Source organism: Homalodisca vitripennis, unplaced genomic scaffold, assembly GCF_021130785.1.
Source record: "Homalodisca vitripennis isolate AUS2020 unplaced genomic scaffold, UT_GWSS_2.1 ScUCBcl_9171;HRSCAF=17583, whole genome shotgun sequence".
NCBI lineage: Eukaryota > Metazoa > Arthropoda > Insecta > Hemiptera > Cicadellidae > Homalodisca > Homalodisca vitripennis.
The window spans coordinates 1-18268 of NW_025785283.1; the positions used below are offsets into that span (position 1 = coordinate 1).

Here is an 18268-nt window from a genome sequence, read left to right on the forward strand (position 1 = left end):
TATCTATAAAATTTAGTACTGTATTTATCTTTACTCAAGATCCTGAACCTTTTTGCAAACTCACAGATTATTTAAAGTGATTAGTGACTAATTTTGTATTTCATAACGTCTGAGGTTCATTTCTACAAAAATAAATGCTTTTATAAAACAAAATTTATCGTTTGTTGAAAAAACTATTTAAAGTCTCTGATCCAATTTTTATGTACCCGATCATTTACCATATCGAAGAAAATTTTCAATTATTCAGATTGACTTAGAAAGTCCCAAAGATCCTTTTTGCCTGTTTAGACTGATTTAATTTGGTTTCGAGATATTTTATCAAACATTTTTAAAAGCAAAATCAAAGATAAAATATGTTACGTTAATTTTATAAATATTTCAACTATGCCGCGTTAATTCGCACTAGGCGGGAGGTATTGTATTGATATTTTTCACAAAAACGTTGTCTGTCGCATCAACAGCATTCAAATTTAGGCATGACCCTTTAACTGGTCTCGTCTGCGTGATGGGGAGGAAAGGTATCAGGCCGAAAAAAGAAATCTCCTCAGCTGTGCTTGCCCCAGTACCATTACTTTCTGGATATGTCTTGTATATTGAAAAATTTTAAATTTTTTAAATTAAGCTATTTTTTTTTCTTTATGGGCGCAATTTCAACAACAGATAAAAGGGGTTGAGAGAGCACCACATTATTATCTGTTTTATATGGAATGATAAGTAATTAGGTTAGGTCGTTTCAAAAAAATTTTAACTCTAACAACTACAGGCATAACAGTACAACCCACCAATCACAATTTCTTGGCATAATACCACAACATATGGACTTCAAGGAGTATCTGAGTAAGTTGATCATTGTGTCATACTTGATGCGGATTTTAACCTAATTAATAATAATTGTAAATAGGAAATCTATTTTAAATATCAGTAAAAGATTTAATGTTTCACAAAAATGAGGAAGATCTTCTACTATATACTTTATAGGTTTTAGCTACTGTTTCTATTACTTAACAGTTAATGTCGCAGCAAAAAAAACATTAATATTTGTGATTCTAGAAGAGTAACAGTGGCAAAGAGGTGCTTTTTACTCCTAATTCGCTCCATTAAATAATATTTATCAGGGTCACTTAAAAAAGGTTGTTGAGAAATGCTAGAGGAGTGTGAAAATTGGTTGGCACTTGGGAAACTTAATTATGTTTTCATCTTATCTAACATTAGAGAGATAATTTATCCGATGTTACACTTCTGTTATTTCCGAAAGGTTTAAAATTTTAATTTGAAGTTTATGAATTTTTTGGACACAGAAGGATTGTGAAGGGAAGCAGGATTTTTTTCCCAGACATTTGACCATTGTTTAGCGATGTATAAAAAATACAGTAACACTATGTTTCGAAGATTCCTTTACCCCTTTTCTCTTTTTATTGCCACCAGAATCTATGTTTCTTTTCTGCCATGACGATTCGCCATATTGCTATAGGCAAATCCTGATCAGTCGTAGGAATGTTTGGGTCGACGGAATTGCACACTTATTTGTGAACTGTAATTCTATAGTTCAGTTTGTAATAATTAGTGTAGTGTTTTAGTTTTTATATTAAGGTGCATGTTTTAGAGTTTGTGAAGTTTTGACACACAACATGGTGGTTGTGATTCCTAACTTAGGCGTGTCACAACGCTCTGTGATGATTTGTTTACCTAGTTTTGTCACTTTTGTGTTAGGTTAGAGTTATTCTTTTTAACCTAAAGAAGAGATCTGATTTGCCAGATCTTCGAAATGTAGTGTTGACTGTGATTTTTTTTGTATCACTGAACTCGATGGTCAAATGATCTAGAAAAATCCTGTTTCCTTTCACAAATTTTATGGTACCTAGTCATTGCCCCAATTCAACCATTGTTTCCCCTTAAAAACAAGCCGTAAAATCTCTAGCTGCTTGAACCTTGTGCGCGAAGTTACAAAAAGGAGGACATATTGACCTTGGACAGAAAAGACACAGCCTTCTCTTTGGTTTTTGTAGGAATGTCCCACGGCGTCCCCACTGTTGCCATCCATCCGAGTGGTTATAGAAACTACATGAGTAACGTGTCGGGGGACTCCAGCTTGCCGGACCTGTCAGGATATGAACCGAGGTGGTAAAACTGGTTTAAACATAAAAGTTACATTAGACTGGTTCAATTGGTATTCTACTTGTCTGAATGAAAAGTGTCTTTTGGGCCTTAAATTCAAGATCCTTATTCATAAAATACAAAATACATATTAACATTACACCATCCAAATACTAAAGGAACTAAATTCTTTTACACAGTAATTTCATCTATCAAGAGAAGAGTGTTCTTCAGTTTTTGGTTTAAATAAACATTAAAATTTGTGCTCCATTTTTAAATATCCAATTGTAATTTATATGTAATGCTTTATCACCTAAAGTGGTATGGACCCCTCTCAAATGACGCTGGTACTCGATGTGCAAGCACACAGATATCGAGCTCTCTTGCTCTTGAATCCCTGGTTGGAGTACTGATGGTAGTATCTATTGCTTTACAAAAATGCTTTGGATTACCTCTTAAACAAAGAGAGCATAGCTTTGTACCCACCAGACCCTGCTTAGGAGTAAGAGTAATTTTCAATTCACCTATATTAAAGAGGATTTAACAAGTCTTGCCACCTCTTACGTCCTAGGATGATTTGCAGAGACACCATTTTCTGGAGGAACAAACACTCTTATTGAAATTTGCCACGCTGGATGGACGCCCAGAAACATCTTCCCGTGACCTCAAAAACATAATTCAAGCGTATGAGAAAATAAGTATACTGTCCTCTAGGAACATCTTTTGCCAGTATTCAGCAAAACATTTTTGAAAAGCTTTTTCTTTATAAGAATGCTTTCCACTTTTTGGACAAATACAGTCAGCTCTCCAAAATGAACTCAGTTTGGGTTCAGGAAAGGGTAAATCGACAACCGACGCGCAGTCCGTGTGGTCTTGTCCGATATGGATTGTAGAGGAGGAACTTGTGAATTGTCAAGAACCACACAATGAGTGTTTCCTGGATCCTGTCCAAAAGCATATCGACTGCGTTTTTTTTGACCCACAATATACTGCTCGGACAAACTTGGAGGTCCTAACGGCATTCCGAGGCGTGCCTTTTATGAACTGGCTTAGCTCATTTTCTAAGGCCATAGACTGTAGTTGTCCAGATATCGAAATAAATCATCCCAAGCCAATAGATTCTTAGCTATGGAGGGTCCCCCAAGGGTCTTATCCTCCAATCCTTGTTGCTTTTACCTGCTTTTATGTCAACCTGGACATTAGAAATCAAGCTCGCTTCTACATGGAAGAACAAGTGCAGTTTTGCAGATGATAACGACTCTTTTATTTCAAATGCAAGATAAAGCAAAGTTTTGGAACAACAGGCTTTTGTTGATATCAACAACTGTGCTGTCCCAATACTTCATACAGCCTCAACCTCACAATAAACTCTTCAAAAAATTTCAAAGTTTTTTAAATTTTTCTTTATTCCTGTGGGAATGTTACCTTGATTGAGGGCTGACATTGGAATGAGCACAAACATTTGATTCATTGTTTGCGCCAAAATCTGCTTCAGGCATCTTTGTTCTGAGGTCTTTAGCAAAATACTGCATGAGGTCAGGTACTGATTACGGCGTATTATGGCTTGATATACCCCCACCTGGCCTTATGGAGTGATCCTTTGGGGAGCTTGTACTAACACTCAGTTCAAAGAGCTTTCAGACTCCAAAAAAAAGCAATTCGAATCATCGCAAAATTAAATTCAGAGAGTTGTGCAGGAAAGTTTTCAAGAAATTGCAGCTATTGACTCTGCCATGTCTCTACATATTGGAAACAACTATGTTTTGTATGAATAAATGTATCTTAACCAGAGGCCAAGACATACACATGTATGAGACACGTAGCCAGAGCAAACTACCGAACTGGTAGACACAGAACGTGGTTTATGAACGCCTGCCCTCACAAGCGGGTGTTCAGTTCCCCTCCACAGACTGCCCAATTCAATCAAAGATGCTCAAACACCAAAGGCGTTCAATACTCTCCTAAAATGCTTCTTGGTGTCTCAAGCATTTTATAATGCAGGTGAGTTTTTGGCTTTCAACTGGGAAGCCACCCAATTAGAAGATTGACCCCAGCTGTTCGAAGTGGGTTGCATTAGCGTTGAACGAAAAGAGGTGTGATTGTAAAGATTGTATGTCTGTATGTGTATTATAGTATGAATGACCGAAATTTTAGGATATCATTATTAATTGACGTTTGCCATACAATGTAGTTATTGTCTCACCAATAAAACAGATTTGATTTGATCTTGGCTACAGACCTTGGTGAGATGATTGAGAGCAAATACCATGATTCGAAGCCTTTTGCAGACGTGTTGCTCGTGGCTACTCCATGTGAACCTATTATCGATATATAAACCCAGAAATGCGCATTTAATTAATATTTGTAGTGGTGGAAAAGTGAAATACAGAATGTTACCACTATGAACTAACTAAAGAAAAATTTGAAATTTTGAATGAAGTACAAAAGTATTCACTTTATTTACATTTTCAACAAGCAAAACTGTACCTAGTCCAGATGATGGAAGACTCTTTGCAGTCCTCACTCCAGATTCTAGCTGTCCAATCGCCAATGGTAAGGAAGTTCTTGACAAAGGCAGGATTACGCTGTAGGGCGTAGACGGGACCGTGGTGGGTTTTGTATGTGGCCCCGAGCTTCTCCTGGGGTGTCTTCCCCTTGCGGTTGCCAGCTATGACGATTGCCGTTCTCAGTCCCTATCTTGACAAATGCAAACCATCTTTTAGCCAAATTAATTTGAAAGGATTAGAGTTGTACTCTCTTGTGAACCGCTGCAGGAATTGGAATGTGTAGAAGCAGCAGTTTTCATTAAAATTGGATTGCCAGCAAACTATTTATAAAATATTTTTAAATCCCTCAAAATTTAATCAAATATTAGTTTTTCCACAAGTCTAATAATAAAAATCCAAAGCTTTCGCTCCTTTGAAGGGAGTTATAGTAAATTTTTTCTTCTCGCCTGTGGAGTATTGATTAAAGACACTTACCATGAATCGTGTAGGTATTGTTGGCTCATACTCCAGACAAGATGCTCCCAGAGCCCTGTTAAGGGATTGTTCCTCACCCTTGGTCATATCCAGTATGAGTGTCTCCATGGGCTCATTCAGTTTGCGTACATCCCACCACTTTACCTGACAAAAACAGTATTAAGAGCTGACTGTTAAGGATAATTGAAAACATAAGGAACAGGTTTCAAAGGCTTATATCCCGATTATCACTGAATTTAAATACCTTTCAATGAAAAGTTATTTAATTTCTGTTCCCATAAGATGATGTACAATTCATTAAGACAAGCACTTACAAACCTCTAAAAGTATAAATACCCATCAAAAGCTAATCAAACACATGTAGAAGGGGGCAAATCTGGTTATATTGAAATCACATGATTGAACAATACGCTGACTACTGAATCTAACCTGGACCGTGTCTGATGAGGCAGAGAAGAACTCAGTTCCACTCTTGGAGTTGATCCACAGCACCTGGTGTGTTGGGTCACGGTGACTGTGCGCCAGAGAGGACAACTCCACTGGGTCGCCACCGCGTCTAGTATCAAAGAATGCCACCTGTCCATTGTGTAGCCCACTCACCAGGCTGTGGGGATCCTGTAACCCCACAGACACAACACATGTACAATCATGCCTGCTGAGAGATGAAGATAGACATAGTTATACTCCTGAGACTAGTGCAGGTTCAACTGCACCTGTACTCCTAACTATAAAAAGATTTTCTATAATTATAAAGAATATGAATCTAAGACTAAGTTATTTTGCAAACCATTCAGTTAATTCAATATTTTACACAGGCTCATATATATTTATTCATTTTATTAATACTGGCTGTTTCCTTTAGTTTTTAATTTTCTATAGTCATCCCTAAACTCAATATTATTTCACGTAACTGTCACAGTAAAAAAAGTGCATTGTCTCTTGTCTTAAGTACAGAACCAAAAATGTAAAGGCAGAACTGAGTATTTTACATGTATACATATAAAGGTTAAGCAAAATATGTAAGGAGCAAAACTTTTGATGGGAACATTTAAACAGAGAACGTATATAAAATAACTGAGACAACTTCCAAGCCATAAATTTCAATAGCACACATTTATTCAGTTATCATCACCGATCCAAAAAAGTTTGGTATTTTCTTCTGCTGTATCAATATTTTCATACCATATATTCGCTAAGCAGTAGAAGCTTTATTTGGTATAAATTTTTGTAGTACCTCAAGACTCAAAGACAAAACAGACAAGAACAATAAAAAAGACTAGTGCTACTTCACTAACCTTGGGGTTGTACACCAGACACACCAGAAGGCCACAGTTTGGCTGTAAACACCAGCTCGGGCTTGTTGGGGTTCTCTGTGAAGAGTCAGAATTAGTAGCAATAAAAACAATGCAAAGAACCTAGATTAATTTTAGAGTGATACTGGCCAGATTTTCAAGAGTCTCTGGGAACTCAAAAGCGGTGGGTAGAAAGAGATGGCTGAACTCATCTTTCTGTATGTTCCCACTTAGTGGTTCCATCAATTTCTCTGAATTTTTTGCTTTAGTTGAGCTCAGAAGTCTATGTGGACCACATCCCACACCATACACACTAGTGTGTAATCTGTTCCCTCATCAAAGATGACATTAACTGCATGAAGAGACAAACTTTTTAGATACGACAGCAGGCTGGAAATTCATTTGTACACATTGTGAACTTCTTCAACTACAGACTTTGTTTTATTTTGTCAGAAGCTTATAATTTTAATAAAGTCGCCTACATTATTTTAGCTGATTATACCCTGCTTCCATATTTACATTCATTCTCAGCCAATTCACAGCCTTGAAATTGCACCATACATCTAAAATGATCTTTAACTAAGTTTACCTAATATTACTATACTGTAATTTTAATAATAATATATACATCATTATATTATTGAGATTGTAGTCTTGCAATGCATCGAAATTATTGATGAATACAAAATGTAAACAAAAAAATTTGTCAGTGTAATTTGCCAGAAAATACAACTTTAAGATTTTACTTTTACTAATCGTTGTAGGACTGTAGACAATGTAAGTATGTGGTACTATGACAGAGATCTGAGTAAAAGATCATTGTACACAATCTTCACACCTGTGACAGAAAGCATGGCTACTCGACCAACTTGCCAGATGTAGGAGTGGGTGCTGAGATCTGGTGGTGCCCGTTGGAACTCAAGGTTGCAGTGAGTTACGGCCAACCTGGAGCCTCCATCTGGTGACCAAGACAGGTGGTGTATATCGGCCGTTTTGTGAGCACTGGGGTCTCTGAATTACACATATATTAACAGAGAAGAAAGGCTCACCATAATTTTTTAACTCAATACTTATGTCTCTAAGAATGAAGTATACACGCACACCTTGTGTATATGGACAATATCACGGTAACCAGGCAAGAACGTAGCCAGGAAAAAATTTTTGGGGGAGTCCAGACAACTGATATTTTCTCATAGTGGACAGAGAGTAAGGGCTCCATTTTGTTCCTTAAAAAGTTTCTGACCTGTTTCTGAGAACGATATTTCAGCAGTACATGTCAGTAATACTGAACTATTAACTAAATAATAATAATCGTTTATTAAAACAAGTATTTGACAAATTTTTAATTTGGGGGGTTCCGGACCCCTTGGACCCCCTCACTAGCTACGACCTTGTAACCAGGCACTGAGTTCAGAGTATCTCATAAATACAAGCCAATAAAATCAATTCCTCATCACACACGATCACTTGGGGAGTAAGAAATCATAACAAGAGCTCTCTAATGCAGCCGTATAGTCCACCAAAATTGAAACTGAGTAAGGTAAAGTCAAAACTACCATTGTTATTATTCAGCTTTATTTCTCTTCAAAGGTGATATTGCAATATTTGTCTTATACTATTTTAAGACAACATAACCACCAGAGCTATAGGAGCTGCATGGGTGAAGTGGTCCATCCTACTCTCACATGTAAAAGTCAAGAGAATTGGAAATTATCACTATTGTGAATATAACCAGTGTTTGTCCTATTGTAGCTTCCTCTCAGATTTCCAACACATGTTCCTCCTATCCATTTTATATTGCTGGTATTGCATTAGAAAAAAGAAAAATAAAATTTAAGGTGAGTTCAATACCGAAGGGACTAATAAAGATTCAAACTATCTAATTAGAATCTTTACAAGAAAAAACTCACATTTTTCTAACAGAAAAACTAAGTGGATGTAATTCAACTATTTATAGGTGCGACACTGCAGACACTTAAAATCGGACAAATTTTGATTACATTATTCATCACTGAAGTAAGTAAACTGGGTAAAACACTATATGTGGTTCAGTTCAGGGTCACACCAACCAATGCCATTCAAGGTGCAGTCTATGCTGCCATCATCATTTAGTGATGGAACTGTAAGTGAATGATGATTTACTATCTAAATTAAGCTTAAAGTCATAGAGAAAAATAGGGCAGAATTAGTGTTTCATTCACAGCTAATTCTCTTTGTGGTAGTTTGGGTGATCCATACCTGAAGACATTGACTGTCCGGGACTTGGACCTCTCCACGAGTGCAGATTGGTCATCATCGGTGAAGTACAACTCGTATATGTTGACTGCGTTGTTTCTGGAAGATACAGTGTTCCATCGGCTGCAAGAATAAACACAAAACTGACTTAGTGCTGACAACCACTGGTCTTCTATCAATAATTATTTGATTCTTTATTATTCAGTTAGTCAAGCCTAATGGGTACACCCTACTGCAATCAGTTTGGAATATTTATTATAAAAGAAAGTTTAAAGCACTCAGAACTTGAGTGGCCTCTGACTATTAGTGTCACTTATCTTGAGGAATCCTAACCAGCTCAAGCATGGTTACGAATAGAATGAGGACAGTGGTAGTGAGATAGTATAGGTTAATGTAATTCTTAATCCTAAATGTAACATAATTTTACCAAGCAAGATATTTGAAAAATCATAACAAAATCAATGAGCACTAACTTTACAGCAACATTTTTAAGGGTAACATTAAACATCTCAATGGTACAACAGTTATCTAAATGTGTGTTTCATGGTGTACTCACATGAGATAACTGAAGGCCACAGTGTGTATATACATCTCATCCTTCTCCACTTTCTTGCGAAAGCGCATGGTCTGCTCTATGTTCCAGAGGGTTGATGTCTTTGGGCCAGCCACCCTCCGCATGGTTCATGCTGTGTGTTTGGTCATACTCTGCTCTTATTGTGTTCAGCTGTTGGAGGAAATCCATCTCATGTTAGTTTGGCAATCGATCCTGGACCCAAAACTATATTAAGGCAAGGATGAATGTGTAGAGAAGTAGGCTTGTCCCTGTTTCTTAAGGTGCCATTAATTTGTAACAAAATAACCAAAGGCAACCTCGAGAATACTAGTTTTTTTCGTAAAATCAGAACTAGGCCTACAGAGATTCTGATCTAGGTTTTAAACAAAAAAACTGTTGAACTTATCTTTTTCAATATCAAATTTTCATTGCTCTTCACCCCTCTGTGATCTGGACCATAGAACTATTAAATTTGTCTTTTGCTTTTTTATTTATTAACTCGTTCTTTGCCATTGCTTAACTAGCTATTGATATAAATAAATAAATGTTTGGTTTACAATTATTATTGAGTTTATTTGTTCACCATGTATGATACAGGGTTTCGTGAATTATACAGCCATGGGCACATAAAAAAAAATTATAATCCAACATAGAAAAGGTTTTTTGGTGCATGTTAGGTTTGAATTTTGAAAGATTTGGAATCATAAATTGGGTAGATCTTACTTGAGTTCAAGTCCAGTTTGACTTTGTGTGTTCCATTGACATTTATTCATCTTTCAATCATCCTTGTCGGTTTAGTGGTGGATTTAATACTGGCAATGTTGATCCTTGAAGATTTGAGAGTTCTGATTGCCATCCAATATTCAAGTGGACATCCTCTAGTAAATGTCTATTCTGTTCTTTTACAAAAATCGAGATTCACCAATTTAACACAAATAATAAAATGTATTACTGTATTTAATAACTCAAATGTTGATTAACTTTGTGTTTTTTTTAATAAATTTCTTGAGATGAAAAAAAGGTTTCTTCTCAGTCTCATATTGTCATGATTCAAAAGAATAAATTCCATTAGTGTAAAGTCACCAGCTGATCTAAATTCACTTTATAAATCCAGGTGTTGGTAAACTTACTTTGCATAACAATCTCCTTGTTTTGATATTAAGATTTAATGTAATTCTGTGGTATTTGGTCTAAAGAAATTACTTTATTTTTATCTGATGATTCAATTTTTACAATAGTTAATGTATTTCTATCTTATATGTATAATAATTTGTTTTATGTTAATTTTAACTCTAAAATAGGTTGTTAGTTTACCTTAATTTTAAAATCTATTCACTTATATATGTTTATTAGTAAGTTATCAAAAGTGTATGGGTGTATGTTCTTCTTCTTGTATGGGATTCCTGTGTGTGTGTGTGTGTGTGTACATATGTGGTATAAACTCCTTTAGTTATTTATTAATCTTTTATAAAAAAACATAAAATAATAAGAACTATTAACTTTTCAAAACAAAACTGTAATTCAACGCTCCAATCATCCAAAATATTAAGTGCAGACATAAGATAAAAACATCATGTCATCCAAGGGGTTAAGTGGATGACATCAAGTGGCACAAGTTTTGAATTTTGAATTAAGTTGCCTACTGTTTTAAAATGTTGGTTACTATTTATTGTTTGTGTCATGTTATATTTTATTATTATATGTTATTTTTAATACGATTCAATATGTACTACAGCAAATTCTGTGTTCACCAAACAGTTCTTAATCTATGAGTTGATAATAACAAATAAAAAAATATTTCAATACAATTTTACAGAAAATATTTGTATTTATTTCAGTAGAAAGGAACACACTATAAAATTTACTGGTAGAATTTAACAAAAAACAACAACATTAATATGATATATTCTATCTATCCATTTCTCAATACAACAAATAGGTAAGAAGTAAGATGATAAATGTGAGAGATCAAGATATATGAAAAATGTATAACAGTACAGTAATGAAAGACTTTTTAAAATTTATTTGTAAAATACTCTAATGTTACAAATACTGGTAACTATAAATGAGCAAAATTGTATTAATGTATGACCACAAAAGAATCCAGAAGACACCAACTGAATTATTTATGAAAATTAAATGATTTCCCACTATTTAAATGTATTTATTTTAGTACAGTTAATTTGTGTGCCGTTTTAATATTTCATTCAAAACAAACACAACATGTGCTAAAATTGAACTGCTATCAGTGATGGTGTGATAAATAAAATAAACTCATCATAATAACGCTGTAATCACAGTAGTGTTGTGGTGTTGCTGTGTTGTGTTGTGGAATGTCAGATCAGAGAGGAGATATAGAGTGTGAAGTAATGATTGTTTGTACTATCCGAGACAGCATCAGTGTCGGTTGAAGAGTACTGACATCACCATGGTGCATACACTGGTAGGGGACATCTACCACATCACACGCTACAAGTTCCGTAATGGAGAGTCTCCTGTCTGAAGTGTTTGCCCCTCCTTCTCTACACAACGACTCGATCACCAGCCCAAACAATTACGAGAGGCTGGAGTTCCTGGGTGACAGTGTGCTGAATATGGTGGTGTCTATTATACTGTTCGAGCTCTACCCCCTGGAAAAGGAAGGCGACCTCACCCTAAGGAAGAATCATTTGGTCAGCGGGAGGAAACTGGTGGAGATCAGCCGCTCCCTGGGCTTCATGCGTCTAATGCCAGACTCGAGCATGCACTGGCGGAGGGGAGAGCGACGCACTGGAAGCGCTCATCGGAGCAATCTACCTTGATGGTGGGTTTTCAAATGTGTAAAAAACAATTCATCCTCAACAACTGGAGGAAACCGGCTCGTCAGCTGCGCATCGCCCCCATAGATGCCAAGAGTCAAGCTGTACATCTGGGCTTCAGAGACGACACCTGCCCCCTCCGCTGTACAGGTACACCAACTTAAACGGAGGAACTACACCCATGAGTTTGCAATTAAGAGAGGACTCACGGTCTAGGGGTAGTCCCGGATCATGGCCTCGGGCATCAAGAAGAAAGGGGAGATTGATGCAGCAAGAGCTATGCTTGCGAGGATTGAAAAACCGAAGCAAGTGGAAAACTTTATTTAAATCTGTTGGTGACTACATCACTTGAGGAGGACCTGAATGCTACATCAGAGGACATCAAAGTCCGACTGAGGCTCTGGTGTTTAGCCAACAACTTTCCCCTGCCAGAATACAAGATAATGGAGGGGGAGACAGCAGACAGACGAGTACAGTTCACGTGTTTAGTTAGTGTTGGGGTAACGAGAGGAGCTTACGGTGTGTAAGCACATCCGTAAATCTTGCTGAGAAGGAAAGCGGCTTTTAAAATGTTGTTGCGACTGTGTGATGAAGAGAGAGAAAAGATCCTGCTGGACGGTTGGAAGCTCTCAAAAGAAATCGATGTCTGCATCCCGAGATAATTTCAAGTCCCTCATCGATGAGTGGGTGACAAAGAATCATCTCGGGGAAATGGTGTACACTTCGGAGGAGTTGATTAGTAAGAAACTTTTTAACGTTTCGCTTACAATCCCTACCACAGATCTGGGCACAGTGTCTGGGGAATCACACAAGAAAAGACTAGCAGAGCACAGAGCGGCAGCAAACATGATAGAGGAAAGTGGTGACACCGTTATCGCTCAGGTGGGCCAGCGGGGCTACAACAGCCAGACATTATTAATTACAAGATAGAGTTACACAGCTGGGCTCACAGTAGACAACTGCCCTTGCCTCAGTACAAGGTTGAGAACGTGTCAGGGCTAGGCCACAGCCTGCTGTTTACAGTTGTCTGTGGCTGTGGATGGAATTACAGAAGGCTGTGGCTAGTGGTTACAATAAAACGTTCTGCCCAACAAGCAGCAGCCAGCATCATGCTGGAACAGATCAAAGCGACAGGGAACACAAATCTAACGATTACATAAATATATTACTCTCAATAAAATATCTACCACGCACTGTTTTTTAACACATATTTGTTTCATATTCATTATTTTTTTCTTTTAATTTGTTAATTTTATTTCAACTTCAATCAATACTTATGTCAATTGGCTGAGCTTTAGCAAAGCCTTTCACTCTTGAGATTGTTGAAATTTAATTTCTGTCTGTCTGTCTCCACGATATCTCGAAAGAAAAATGACCTATAAACTTGTAATAGTTGCATGAAGCTTCACTTCTACATGAGGTACTTTGAGTTCAATGAGCATGTCACTCTATGAGATTTGACTAAACGTGAGCAAATAATTTAAATTAGCCTTACGGGTAACCATGATTGTAACAAGAAAATAGCAGAATAAATAAATTTGTATATAAACTCCAATACACCCCATAAAAGATTTTTTAAAATATGACATATTAACACATGTAGCCCAACTATCCCAACACATACATCATTATTTTATAGCGACTTGGAGTGTAGACTTTTATTATTTAAACACTGATACGAAACCTAATTTAACGAACAAAAATAATTTTGTATCATGTGGCAAGACGGAGAAGAAACATTTCATTACATTTTTAGTTTTGTATGAAACTTTAATTCTACAAGAATAAGTTATATGATGCAATAAATTTTGTGTCAACTTCTTATCTGTATGATTGTCTGCCTGTCTATGTCCGAAGGACATCTTCAGAGTGCAATTTTGCATGCAACCCAAGCGTCGTCTGTTAAACACTTGGTGTGGGTACTTCTACCTTGTCGACATGTAAATCTCGTAGTCAACTAATGTTTTGGATTTAAGGACACAATTTTTTATTCTTAGTCTTCTTCAACACTCACTGTTTGTTTTGATTAGATTTCATCTTTATTTATGTATTCTACATCCTGTCATAAGTAATATCTATCACAGTATTTTACTCCTGTTATTGTTGTATAGATAATTATACAAGAAAAACTTATACAGACATGAACAAGCGAACAATTCTTTATCCAAAACCACTTTGTGTAGAACCCGATCGAAGACTGAACCCAATTTTTCTCTTAGTTCAGTACACAAGGTGAAACAAGTAGCTTTTGAACCATATAGGTCCTAACATTTTAATGTCATAGTAATTCTGTCCAAAACTCAGGGGTAGTCTGTAAATACTACTAAAAGTAAATGATTTTATAAGTGTCATGAAGAAAGAAACCGTAACATTAAGTGGATAATTTAATAAATAGCTATGAAAATATATGAGCATTTGAATATTTTACATATTTTAATTAATTTGGCACAAATATTTCTCATTGACTCAATATAAGAAATTCATTATGTCGCTAAAAACTATTGATTAAAGTCATGTTTGTTTTGTAATAAAAAACATTTATTGGACATCGTTGACAACTATTAATTGTGAATGAGATTTTTGAACGTGACAGGTCTTTAAATTAGGTTTGCGGGAGTCACTCATGAAAAAATGAAAAAGTGTAACGTAACGTTACGCGTTACGGTCAGTGGGTCCGCCGGGATCCGCCGTCCCGCACAGGGATTTAAAGCCGTGAAAATGTGTTTATTACGTGAAAAAATGTGGGTGCTGTGACTTCGTCATTTACAACAAATAACAACAAATAAAGGTAATTTAATGTGTACGACTTGATGATCATTATCGTAAACTATGAATGAATTGATTAATTGTTAGATTTGAAACAAAGTTGAGAACTGAGTTTTTGATAGTTGTCAAGTGTTAAGTAAATTATTAGTTTAGTGTTAAGTCAATTTTTAGTTTAAATCACTCTGCATCAAAGTAATTCAGTCGATTGAGAAGAAAACAGCGCGTATTGCTTGTCAAACATTTAAAATAACATAATTTAACCTCTTTCCTATCATAACAGGAGCGGACCAAACAAACGTAACCTAAACCGACCAATCACCACGCGCGGAGTTAGAATTTATAATGTGTTTAGCAAAGAAGTCAAATTCATTTACAATTTAAAATTTTTATTAAAACTTTACCATTTTTACAATAACAATTTTAATTAATTTCAATTATGTACAATATTTTTAGTAAAACAACAATTATATTTTCTATAGTTAAAATTTGGTTTGACAATTCTTATTTTCATTCAATTCCTTGTTCCTATAGTTGCATTTAAATAATATTCATATCAATAAATATTCTACGAGGAAAAAGGACGTTGGTCACGTAAAATCTTCGCCCGTAAAATACACGTCTTTACAGGCAACAAAATTTTTTTTTTTAATATTGTAAGTTCAACAATTAGTTGTGAAAATATATATAAAACAAACATCTATACAAACAGATATAAAAAACTGTCACATTATTAACTGCAGTATATTAATGTATTACTTTGTAAGTTTTTGCATCCTTTTTTTTGCTCCATAAATACTATATGGAGCTCACGAGTGCAGTAATGGGAGAAATGCGCCCTCCGGCCTGTCAGGGATCCCCTGTCCAATCACTGTTCATGGATTTCTACAAGCATTGCGCATGCTGGAATATGAAATAATTTACTTAAGTTTTTGAATAAAAAAATACTATGTATTTAATATGTTATTACAATAAATAATTTGACTATATCTTTTCTTTAATAAATTATTAAAAAAATATGTTTGCATGCTGACCAAATTAATCATAATGTTTCGGTCGTTGTTCTTGTTTATTTTTGTCTAATAGACTAATTTCATCGATTTGTAATACTAATGTTTGTAATTATTTTTAATATGATTGTACTGTATTACTATTATTAATTGCATGGCTACTTTTGTAGTAATCAATTTATTTCATATGTTTAAAATACATGCATTAATACAATAACTGTAAATAAATTTTAATAATTCCTAAATAATGCATTAGGTTAACTATACTGTTAAACAAGTAAAATGACACTCTTAATTTGAATAAGGAGTACACAGTGCGGACAATGAGGTGACATTGAGGTAGGCAGGCACTACGTTTGGGGGATGAGGACAGTATAACAGCATATTTTTTTAATGTGTACTTCGAGGAATTTGCTAGAATCTATCCCGCTCCCCCGTACACCACAGTGAGCTCCTACAGTATGGGAGAAAGTATGAGGTATTACAATGTCAATATTTAACTATGAGAAAGCGAAATATGATTTTTATCTGCCTACAGCTCCCAGCAAGGCGGATGATATGCCAGGTACGGGAATATTCATTTTGTAAGAATAATCTCAACCATGATCCTATTTACTCGTTGGTTTTCTTGGTGTACAACCTGGGATAGAATGCCGCTGCTGCTTAGTAAATAAAAATATATACAACTGCATTTACCCCCGCTTATTGTACTAACATTTCTCAATAATTAGCCATGTAAAATTGGTATTACCTTGTTCTGAATTGGTGTGGCATGTAAAATAGTTATCCAATTTGTCATCTAACTTGTTGAAAATAACTGACAGGTATTATACTATTATTTATGGAGTTTCCCATGAGGCGAAGTCCATTATAGCTTGCTGACGTGGATGATAATATGTCCCTAAGTATAAGAAGCATAAGTATGTCCTGAGCTAAGCATAAGTAAGTCCCCATCTCTGTACCCTAATCTGTCTCACTACAACAAACCCAGAACATTGAAGACTCCAACCCAGACACCATCACCCTTTGATGCTAGACCAAGGAAACATTTCCTCAAGCTTTTAAAAATAACAAAAGTAGTGCCAATTTTTAAAAAAGGAGATAGGACTAACCCCTCTAGCTATCGACCAATCTCATTAGTTCCTATTCTTAGTAAAACATATTTGAGTTTTGTATTCAAAGAACAGATTTGTATGAAACTTTGTTTTGTTGTAAAAATAATTCTTTTTTGTTCGGACCAATTATGGTTTTCTCCCACGTGTTTAAAACACCGTAGTAAAAGCGGTTTGAAAAACTGTAACAGAAACAGGTTATTCTGAAATTTTGAAAACAAAATATATGACATCTCACTACCTTAATTGACTTAAGTAAGGCTTTTTGACTGACATTCCTCATGACCTGCTTTTAAAAAAGCTACATTTTTTATGGCTATTAAAAAAATAATGAATTACGTTTTATTTTCATCATATTTACAAAAAATAGGAAGCCAGATGGTTTCACAAATATAAAGATGTATCTGGTTTCCAAAATGTTTTTACTAGGGATTACCACAAGGCTCAGTACTCGGGTCCTTTTCTTTTTGTAGTAGAAGTAGCAATTAATAAATGAATTTTTCATATAATATGCCTTGTAGGTCTGTTTCTATATGCAGATGATACAACTATTTTAAAATAGCAGATAAACATCCTGTGAAAACTTTAATTTTAGAACAGGAGAGCAGGGACAATGACTGAAGCTATTAAGTGGTTTAAAGCCCAACCTTTTGGCTATAGTAAATTAATAGCAAAAACAGAAAAAAATTTTTAAACTTTTTACTCTTGATGGAAACTTGTTGATCCTTGATTAGTAAGTAAAATACACAGAAACCTATTAAGGTATTAGGAAATATACATGGGCATAATCGATTATAATTTTGGGTAATGCACATGTAAGTTTTCCTTTGTAAAAAATTAGGCTTAGGGGATTACATACACTTATCAGGAACACTAAAAGTATAATATCAGTAACTGAAATGTTGCCGTCACAGCATTACTTTATGCCTTTTTCCATTCCCAGCTCAAGGTATGGTATAACACTTTGGGGGAGGAAACTTCAGGTACTAGTTGCCTAAAATACTGCTTTTCATTTGGCAAAAGAAAGTAATTAGAACTTATTGCAAGATGTTGGGCCACAATGAGAAGTTTCTTGTGTCCCACACTTTTTAAAAAAATTTAGAATTATGACCCTTCCATCCCATGTTATATTTATTGTTTACTTTACTTAGTATTCAAGGAACAATTAGATAGTTTTATTAGTAGACAAAGAAATTACACTCCTACTTGTACAAGAAAAAAAAATATATTGCTTGAAAACAGATTGAATGTTCGATTGGAAGAAAAACCAAAGGCACTTTTTATTTATTTCATGAAAGATTAAAACTTTTTAATAAACTTCCTGAAAAAGCATCGGCATGTGTCTGATTTTTATATAGATTTAAAAATGTGTTGTGAGTAATTGGCTTGTTGAATAACACAATTTTATTCTTTAAATGACTTACTTAAAC

At 35.2% G+C, this 18268-nt stretch overlaps 2 protein-coding genes across 2 annotated transcripts; one reads left to right on the top strand and one right to left on the bottom strand.

Moving 5' to 3' along the window:
* Positions 1-4581: 4581 nt before the first annotated feature.
* Positions 4582-9344, bottom strand: LOC124374578 (dynein axonemal intermediate chain 2-like; the record flags this gene model as incomplete). The annotated part of the gene is given in 10 exon segments (XM_046832773.1): positions 4582-4787; positions 5070-5219; positions 5505-5690; positions 6371-6418; positions 6420-6445; positions 7233-7378; positions 8606-8700; positions 8702-8749; positions 9179-9247; positions 9249-9344. Coding segments are annotated over 10 exon segments (1070 nt in total), but the record flags the coding sequence as incomplete, so codon positions are not given.
* Positions 9345-11638: 2294 nt separating this feature from the next.
* Positions 11639-11956, top strand: LOC124374577 (ribonuclease 3-like). The gene has a single exon (XM_046832772.1). It carries the CDS (start codon positions 11639-11641, stop codon positions 11954-11956), a length of 318 nt encoding a protein of 105 aa, XP_046688728.1.
* Positions 11957-18268: the final 6312 nt, after the last annotated feature.